General features: G+C 38.9%; 1 protein-coding gene across 12 annotated transcripts in view; it reads left to right on the top strand.

The window, feature by feature from the left end:
• The window catches only part of UBE3A (ubiquitin protein ligase E3A), a 57,619-nt gene that overhangs the window by 23,389 nt on the left and 23,772 nt on the right, over window positions 1-10,458 (top strand). For all 12 annotated transcript variants that reach the window (XR_010079705.1, XR_010079706.1, XM_063392538.1 and 9 more), the window contains one exon: window positions 8,425-8,735. Coding sequence is in view for 10 of the 12 variants with exons in the window: in XM_063392538.1 (XP_063248608.1) it covers window positions 8,425-8,735 (311 nt within the window). In the remaining 2 variants the exon portion in view is untranslated. The remainder of the gene's footprint in view (window positions 1-8,424; window positions 8,736-10,458) is intronic.

Consider the following 10,458-nt stretch of genomic DNA (forward strand, 5'->3'; position numbering starts at 1 on the left):
TTGTTTCCCTGGCCTAGCCAAAAGGGGAAATAAGGCTTGAGCCTAGCTATGGTCCACGCTGGATGTTACCAGTTGGATTACTGTTTTTTATGCATTTTAAGCAAAGATGTATGAGCAGTACTCACCTGGACTGGTGTGGAACAAAGACTTAAGAGACCTAGGACAAATCAGAAGGAAAAGGCAGTAAAACTTTTTTCCTTCTAGAAGTTTGACAATTCTTGTGTGTGTGTGATTTATCTTCCTTAAAACCAAACATAAAAACTAATTTACAGTAGTAAGCTATTCTGTATTACAGCTGAGTACTTTTCCTTTCTGACGTAGACCAGTGATCAGAGAGGCCCTGACTTCATAAGTTTTAGCTATCTGTCTGAAATAAATGTAAGCCAGTCAACCTGTAGGAATTCACATATTTGACTAGTAGTTACATAGTATATTTGCAATAAATGTTTTTTAAACTGTATCACAATGTGATGTGTACTACACCTGTTACAGAGGATTTTTGCAATCCTACTGCATAGCTGCTCTTGCCACGTAAGGTGGAATGGCAGATTGAGTGGTAGAGTTGTGACCTGCAAGCCTGCTGTGTTGCTAAAATAGTTACTGTGTTATTTACATGCCTAAAATTCATTAGTAAATGCAAGGACTAAAGCAAGTGGTTTTTCATTTGCCCAATGAGTGATTGGTTTTGCTGTGGTTGGCTGATATAATTGCTTTATTTATTTCCATGTTTTGAATTTAAAAGCTTTAAACCAAGAGCATAGTCATGTATGTTTCACATTTGTGAATGCAAAGAAATTTATTCTTTTTTATTCTAAATCTTCCATGTGTAAATCTTGCTTATTCTAGGCTTTTCAAATTCTGGGTCTTCATGTGATGAACATCTTGGTGCTAGCTCAAAGTTAGGAGTCTTTTTATCTTAGCATTCATTCAGGTCTTGGAATTGTTATGGTCAGCATCTTCCATCTGCTCCTGTCACACATCTCCATTGACTTTCAGCTTTGATTAGTATAACTTTCTTAAAACCTCTTCAGCACTAAATTGCATAACTTGATTGTTTAACAATAACTTCTTATCTGTACATATGTTTTCACTCTATTCTGTGGTGTCACATATCAAGGCAAAGATATGGCTGTCTTCATATGACTTTCTATGCATTCATCTTTCCTTCTCTTTGCTTTTGAGGATTGGATTCTTTGCAATTTTGAAACCCTTCTCTGTTTTTTTAATAGAACTGTAGCCAGGCAATTTTTCTGAGACAAGATTGCAAGATAGATGCTGACTGTGTTCTTCACTCCCTTTCTCTGTCTTTCTGTATTGCTCCATATAGCTGGGACAAACCTTCTGTTCCCAGGGTTGCCCCTCCTGGGGAAGTGCCATGCCTTTTTCAGCACATGATTTTCCCAGAGGCACAGTGGATCTAGAGTCCCACGCAGTGGGAAGGGAGGTCCCTTGGGTTAAGCCAGCGTGGTCCAAGGGGGAGGAGGCTCACAATCCACCCCTGCTATTGGCGCCCACCACACTGGAAAGAATGGAGTTTGGACAATGTGAGCTCCATGCGCATGCACATTTACCAGATGCACGTTTGCTGTGGTGCCAGAGGCTGAGGCAGGCAAAAGGTGTTACAGCACTGCTGAACAAAGGGCTGGGCTCCAGCAGTAGGTGGAGTGTTTGGCAGTTCAGTGTGCAGGGCTCTTCAAAAGGCTCTGTGTGGGCAGTGCTATTACTGGAAGCTTGTCTTTTCTAGCACTGCTGTTCTTACTCTAACTAAACAGAAGCAGGAAAACCAGCGTGCAAGGTTTGAAGCTGAAATTTGCCGAAGCAATATTAAACTTTATAAAGATGACTATCTGCAACACCTTCTTTAACAGTTTTTGATATTTTTCTTTCCAAAGTGTAATATAACTGTTGCAGATGTATCTGTATATGCCTCTGTTAACACATGTATTAAAAGTTGTTTCACTATTAGTACTGAGAAAACTGTTCTTTGGGTTTTTTCTTACCCAAAAGACAAACATAGTTTCCATGCATATTAATACTTTTTTGGTTGTGGGGTTTTTTTTGTTGGTGGGTTTTTTTCCTTTTTTTGGAGTTTGTTTTATTTTGTGTGTGTGTATTAAGAAAATTGCTTATGAACATTTTGAGACTTCTAAATTCCTAATAGCCATTGCAAAATAGGCTGTTGTGGATTTCCATTTAATAAAATTAGCCATCTTGGAGCAATTATAGAATCACCAAAGCTGGAAAAGAACTCCAAGATCATTGAGTCCAACCCTTGATCAATCACCACCATATCAATTAGACCATCACACCAAGTGCCAAGTTCAGTCATTTCTTGAACACTTCCAGGAAAGGATGGTGACTCCACCACCTCTATGGGCTGCCCATTCCAAAGCTCAACAGCCCTTTCAGTGAAGAAGTTTTTTCTGATGTCCAACCTGAACTTCCCCTGGCACAGCTTGATGCCATTTTCTCCTTGTCCTGTCACTGGTTACCTGAGAGAAGAGACCAACCCTCACCTGGCTACAGCCTCCTTTCAGGTGGTTGTAGAGAGTGATAAGGCAGCTTCTGACTCTCCTTTTGTCCAGGCTAAACACCCCCAGCTCCATCAGCTGCTCTTCATAAGACCTGTGCTCCAGACCCTTCACCAGCTCCATTGCCCTGTTCTGGACACACTCCAGAACACCAATGTCTTCCTTGCAGTGAGTGGCCAAAACTGGACATGGAGTTCAAGGTCCAAGAAAAGGGAGATCACTTGTCTTGCTGGCCACAGTATTTCTGATACCAGGTCACCATTGGCATTCTTGGCCACCTGGGCACACTCTGGCTCATGTTCAGCTGCTGTGGACGAGCACCTCCAGCAGCTTTTCCACTGGGCAGCTTCCCAGCCTCTCTGTTCTCAGCCTCTAGCACTGCACAGGGTTGTTGTGACCAAAGGCAGGACCTGACACTTCACCTTGTTAAACTCATGTTGTTGGCCTTGGCCCAATCAATCCAGCCTATCCAGATCTCTTCCTGCCCTCCAGCAGATCAGCACTCCTGTCCAATGTGAGATTTATGTGTAATAATAATATAACAATTATTGTGTCCTAAGCAGAAACCATTCAGAAGTGTGTTATTTCATGCTTGTATTTCCGGACAAGTATGAAACATCCATGTATAGTTCTAAAATTTAGGTAAACTTCGAGCAAAAATGATGCAGTTCTGCAGATATTTTAAACTTCAGGCATGTTTTGAATGTAAATGTAAACTTTAATGTAAATGCTTTGTAGGTGAACTTTAAATTATTAGATGATTCAACTCTTTTAAAAATTCCTTTAATGTTTAAACTTCTGATTTTCTCTGTGGCAAGAGATTCCTTTACATGGTATTTCTCTGTATTTAGTTTAAGGTACTTGAGAAATGTAAATTACTTTCTGTTTCATAGAAACTTTTGAACCAGTACACTCAATCCTTGTGTTTTACAGGTTTTAGACATTCAAAAATTACTAGAAAAAATGCAACCCAATTCACCTTTGGCTTGGTGGTACATGTTTCTCATGATACTCCACAAGTTCGGCACCATTTAAATTACAAATACAAAGTACTTATTATCTGGCTTTTTATTAGCTAAAAACATATGGAAAGCCTAAAGACAATTCTTTTTTCTGTAACTACTACAAACTAAGTCAGTGAATGCTAATTTCATTTTAAACAGAAAAGAATGCTTGTGAAATTGTTGGACTTTAAGGAAGGAAGTTGGGTGTCTATTTTAGGTGCCTCTCCTCCTCACCAAAGCAGTACATATTGCTTGAGGAGGTTATACAAGGCCCACTGAGTGGGAAGTTACCCTTCAGTCATAAGGAAATGCCTGTGAAATGTTTACAACTGCAGCCACACCAGTGCAGTTTCATAGTTGGGTGTGCAATAACAATGAGTATTTGGAAATGTATATGCAAGTCAGTCACTACAGCCTAAGCCACAGTAGTAACTGTGTGTGCTCATGTACAGTGAGCTAGGCCTTAAGTTGTGTTAGGGACCAGTTGCTCTTCACCAGATCCCTTTACAGGAACTTAAGAGAGCTGCGGTCTTCAAGGGTGTAGCATGAGCTAAGAATAGATCGTGGTTCTATGTCACTTTGCTTGATAAACCAGTTTTAATGCCTCAGGCCAAGAACTTTAGTTTTCAGCTTACTAAATGAGCAGGGACATGTAGAAAGAGATCAAGTTTTGACTTTTGGACAATACAGAGAGTGTGCTACAAGTTCTTTTGCTGAATAAGGTAGAAATAGGAAATGTGGGCTTTTGGCAACGAACAGTGATTATAATACCTGAAGTACACCAGTGGAAATGTGGTATGGAATGTCTGTTTTGTAAAATCACACACTGACTCAGAACTGCATTTTCTGTAAGTCCTTTTATCAATGAACGTCAGTAAGGGTAGCTCTTGTGGAAGGCTTGGTAAATTCTCATCTGCCTTCTGAGGTCTGTATCCTCACTTAAATTCATTTTTTTTATTTATTTACCTAAACCTGTCTGAGGTAATGTGAAAAGCCTGTGGAGTAGCTGCTGAGGGGACGATCCAGCTAGATCCCTGTAAGTTTATGGGCCTTACAGAACTCATACAAGAATACTCAAAGAGATGGCTGATATCATGCAAGGCCTCTCTCAAGGATTTTTCAGTGGTCTTGGGAATCTGGACAGGTCTCAGTCAACTGGACACTGACCAATGTTGGCCCAATATTCAAGAAGGACATGAAGAATGACCCTGAAAACTGACAGACTGTCAGTCTGTCATCAGTGCTTGGTGAAATTATGGACAAAACTATTCTGGGAGTTATTGAAAAAAACTTGAAGGACATAATGAAAAACATGTTTTTCATATTGAGAAACACTGCAGACATCAGTCACAACCATTGTGGGTTCATGTCAAACCTAATTTCTTTTTATGACAAGGTAACCCATCTAGTTGATCAAGGGAAGCCAGTTGATGTCATCTTTTTGCATTTCCATAAAGCTTTCCATGCTGTCTCACGGTCCTCTAGACAGAATATCCAGCACACAGCTGGATAAATACATCATGTCAAGGGTGAACAACTGGTTCACAGGTCAGGCACACAGGATTACAGTAAATGGGACAATCTCAGACTGGTGACCTGTCGGTAGTGGAGTTCCACAGGGCTCCATCCTTGTCCCTCCACAGCATCTTCATAAAGGACTTGCACACAGGTCTGGAAGGTATACAAAGTAAGTTTGCCAGTGATACTAAGTTGGGAGGTGCTGTTGGCACCCTGGAAGGCAGCCAGGTTGTGTAGAGAGACCTCATCAAATTAGAGGGTTGGGCAATCACCAATCACATGAAGTTCAACAAATACAAGTGCTCCTGGGACCTGCATCACAGAAAGGCTCCTGAGGGTCCTGGTCAGCAGCAAGTTGAACATGAGTCAGCAATGCCCTGGCAGCCAGGATGGCCAACCCATTTCCTGGGGTGAATCAGGCACAGCATCGCCATCTGCACAAGGGAAGGGATTGTCCTGCTCTGCTCGGCACTGGGCCGGGCTCACCTTGAATATTGTTTACAGTTTGGGTATTGCAATATGAGAAAGATACAAAACTATTAGAGAGCGTCTGAAGGAGGGCTACAGAGATGGTGAAGGGCCTTGAGGGGAAGCCGTATGAGGAGTGGCTGAGGCCACTTGGTCTGTTTAGCCTTGCAGGGACACTGAGGGGAGACCTCATCAAGGTCTACAGCTTCCTGATGAGGGGAAGCAGAGGAACCGACACTGATCTCTTATCTGTGGTGACAGGACCTGAGGAAATGGCAGGAAACTGTGTCAGGGAATGTTTAGGTTGGATATGAGGAAAAAGTTTTTCACCTAGAGTGTGGTTGGGCACTGGAACAGGCTCCCCAGGGAAGTGGTCACAGCACTTGGCTTGAGTTCAAGAAGTGTTTGTTAGGCACATGGTGTGATTCTTGATGATGGTTCTGTACAGGGCCAGAAGTTGAACTTCGATTATCCTTGTGGGTCACCTCCAACTAAGGGTATTCTATGAAATTCTAATACTACTGTATCTCTTGCTGTTGTACACATATTGTTTGCTTCTATACTTGATTTTAAAAAAAATTAAAAGTACAATCTTCAGTCAGGCCTTCTGTCTCTAATAGCGTTTCAGAGAACTTGAGTCAGTGAATTTCCAAACACAAGTCAAAATAAAAATGTTTGTACAACCAGCCCTATTGTAGGTATGGCAAAATTTGAGAAGTAATTGATAGCTAAAAACTAAAAGCAAAAAAAATTGAGTCCTTCAGAAGTTAACTGTTAGAGACAAGACTAAGCATAGCTTTATCTGCAGCCATCACAGACATGACCTGATTAAAGTGGAGTATTGTTTAAAATTATAAAGTGTGTTGTTAATATGTTTACATTAGCATAATAAAGTTACATAATAAACATAATTAACATAATAAAGTTATACATTGATATAACTTTATTCCAACTAGATGTGTGAGCTAGAAAGGTATGCATGTTGGTGGCCACAGCTCAGGTGTAAAATTTTGACTTTTTCATATTAAATACTTAATCTGCTTGCAAACTACAATATTTCACATTCTGAATCTTAACATCTGGAATAATGGAAAGTCAAGAATGATCAAAGCACAAAATTTGCATTCAGAAATAGTTGTCTCTGAAATAATTTACTGGTCCAAGTTGTATTAAAATACTGTTGATTTGGGGGGGGTTGGGTGGTTTTTCTTAAAGCCTCTATACTAATGACTGAAGTATGAAAGGCAAGATTAAAAAAACCCACTTATTTTTAGATGTACATGGAGAGAGGCAGATTTTCCTGTCTATGTATAAAAATGTGAGAGACTCTCTTCTCTTAGATTAGAATATAGCTATTTCCTGTTACACAGTAATGGTTCTAATGGTATTGCTCATGCTGCTTTTTCTTTCCACATCTTTCTCAAAGTACCAGGGAAATCTTTCTCCTCAGTTGATTTTTTCTTTGTTTTCTTTTCTTTGGAACATAGTGGAGCATTTGAAAGCTCAGGTAGACATCAAAGTAATTGTTTTCCTTGTAAGATATATCTTCTTCTCTAGGATCATGAGATCCTGAAGGGTGAAAAGAAAGAAGCAGAGGTCTTATTGCTGAGTAATGTACACCTCAGTAGTCACTCAGAACATTTTCACTTTTAGAGTAGCTGCATTGAAACTGCTGTTTAACTAGCCAGTATTAACAGCGAGGTGCAGCAAGTGCTGAGTAGTACCAGTGGGTCTGTCACTTCAGTTCTGAAGTACTTGTTCTATGCAGCATCTGTGCATCCATTGACATTAGGAAAGGCAATTTTAAGTTAATATCACAATTTCTGATGCTCTAATCTTTATAGCACTGTATCACTAAACTTCTGTAAAAGGTCTGTATGTTAAACCTAGTCAGAATGTTTGAAATCTTTCAGAGCTGGTAGTTTTCATTAATAACTTATCTTAAATGAAGTTGAGGCTTGGGGGGTTCGTTCTGAAATGTGGTCAAATGTGGTGCTCTTGGTGCTGCATGCAGCTGCTTTTGTCCTGGTTACCTGCAGCTTGCTAGTGATTTCTTTACTTTTTGCATGTGTCTGTAGAAGTCTGACCTTATTAATAAGGCAGTTACATTTTCTTTTGTGTTTATATATAGTACTGAGCACTAGACTTGTACAGCGATACAGCTTTGATTTTTCAGAATACGTACTTGCCACCTGTAATGGCAGGAGAAACAAAAGGATTTGGCAGATAGTACTTTTGGGGTGTTTTTTTTCTTTTATTTAGACAACCATATGATTTATTTAAGCTGAGAAATAATCCAGCCTTGAGCTCATCTGCAATTGTGTTTTTAACATCAGTTTAATTAATCAAGGAATATTTTTGTAGGGATTTAAATAGGCTAAGTATAATAATTTAGTGATCTGGATTCTTGTTAAAATGGTTAAAATAGTGTAGTATTGATAGTATTGCTAAATAAATGTCTGAATTGTTTGCTTCACTCCTCTTTCATCTGTCAGTGGCAGCCATACCTCAGTACTATATATTAGATTCAGCACCTGTACAACATCCAGTTCTGTTTCAGTTGCAGCCTTGTGTTGCATCCAAATTGGTCTCTTTTTTAGCGACAGTTGAGATTGTTCAGAACTGTACACGACTGTAGCACTACTATGTAAAGCAAAAAACTGTGCATAAAGAGGATTTATCTTTTACATAGAACTCACAAATTAAACGGTGTGTTAATAAATATATTTGCATTTGTCAAGATGAAAATCCTGCATTTAAAAAAATCTTCTGATGTGTTCTCTCTGACAGAAATCTTGTGTTTCAGTGCCTGACTAATCTCTGCCTTGCTGATGCTATTGAATGAGCTCTGTATGTGAAAGCTCCACTAATCCTTGTACTTACTGTTTGAATGTTTGCTACAGGAAGCGAGCAGCTGCAAAGCATCTAATAGAGCGCTACTACCACCAGTTAACCGAGGGCTGTGGAAATGAAGCCTGCACGAATGAATTTTGTGCTTCCTGTCCAACTTTTCTCCGTATGGATAACAATGCAGCAGCCATTAAGGCCCTCGAGCTTTATAAGATTAATGCAAAACTCTGTGATCCTCATCCCTCCAAGAAAGGAACGAGCTCAGCTTACCTAGAAAACAATTCCAAAGGTGCCCATAACAATTCCTGCACTGACAGAAAAATGAACAAGAAGGAAATGCAAGGCCCAAGAGATGACTTTAAAGGTAAGATGTTTACAATTTTCCTAAAATAAAAAACATTTCTTATGCATGAGTACCAGCCAACGGAATTCACTCTGGTGGTGTTCTGCTGACTTTAGTAAAATACAATATTAGACAGTTGAGTATTTTACTATGGATTCAGAAAAATGGATGGTTTAATACTAAACACAGATTTCGAATCTGGATCTTGACCACATCTCTGTTAAAACCGACATGCATTTGTTGTCTTACAAGAAAAACACTTTTTGCAAATATGGAAAAGCTTGAAGTGCTATTGTATGACTGGTTTGGTTTTGCTAGTTGTGTAGTTATTCTGCAGTTAATAAATATAAAAAGCTATACTTTTAACTAATTCCAGATTCTATGTTAAGAAACCTAATAGATGAAAAAAATGATGCAGTGAGTGGGTGATAGGCAATATATTCACTAAGCAAAAAATGTTCGAGCACAGTTATTTTTAAGCCAGTATAAAATAAATACTATTCTGTATATGTTTTCTGACTTCTGTTTAGCTTTTCAAACTATCTCTAATAGTAAATACATTCAAATAGAAAAATATAGTTGTCACCAAAACTCATGATGCAAACACATCCAGAAACCAGGCCAAATGGTTTTTAAAGCCATTAACCTTTGAGCAGACCACCTTTAATTATTGTAGCAAAAAGTGGTATAAACACAAATCCAGATTCATTTATTTTAGCTAAAGGTGAAATTGTTTACAGCAAAGATTTAAGAAGCCCTACCAAATTTGCAATAAAACATAGTACTGTGTTATAAGCAACCCAAGATGTTCCAGTCAATAGCGGCATCAGTTTCTTCTTTATCTGATGTAAGGATAAATTTGTACCCAAATTATTTATGATTTGAATAAGCAGAGAGGCAAACACTAGGAAGAGGAAAGGGAAGGCAATATAGCATTAGATGAGCAAGAGGCACATTAAATCTATTTTGTGATTTGTCTCTTGTTTTTTTTTTTTATTTTTCATGGAGCTTTTCAGATACAGAATTTTCCTTATTCTGTCTAACCATCCCCTCTCCCCAAGGCAGGTACCTAAGAGTCTTCTCAGCCTACCTCCAGAGACAGTCTGTTGGCTACAGCAGTGACTCAGACTTCCTCTCTTGGAGCATCACAAGTATTGACCTTTCTGTGTAGCTGTATAGACAGAGGGCTTTAATGCATTCTAAAATCTCATCTGAGGCTTAGTTACCTTTGGAATTGGGTGATGTCTAAAGAATCTAGCACTCTGATTTTTTTAAGGTCTTCTCCTACAAGTTACTGGGAAATCAGCAGCAAAGTTTAGCAAAGCCAGGGAAAGGGATGTGTAGCTTGCTTTTATGCTTGACATGGGATTGAAAGTTCTAAATAAATTGAAAGAAATATGCTACAGAAATAATCACTTAAATTACTTTTCTGGAGTTCTTGAAATAGTAAAACCTTTAAAAGTGTGAATGAGGAATTCCTATTTAAGTATGGAAAATTGAAATTTGTTACATTGTTAAATTGTCAACTTGTGCTGATAATTTTTATGCTGTGAATAGTGTCTGTGGTCCAGAGTCAATGAAATCGAGACTGTGGTCCTCGTTTTGAGGAGCCATGTCATGGAACATCATTTGTATCAGCAGATAATTTTCTCTTAACACAAGAAAGTTAAGACTTCTTTTAAGAAAAGTTTTGCTTCCTGAGCATGCACTGCAGCAGGTAAAAATAGATGTTGCACTAAGCTTG

This window comes from Prinia subflava, chromosome 3 (genome assembly GCF_021018805.1).
Source record: "Prinia subflava isolate CZ2003 ecotype Zambia chromosome 3, Cam_Psub_1.2, whole genome shotgun sequence".
In the NCBI taxonomy this organism is placed as follows: domain Eukaryota; kingdom Metazoa; phylum Chordata; class Aves; order Passeriformes; family Cisticolidae; genus Prinia; species Prinia subflava.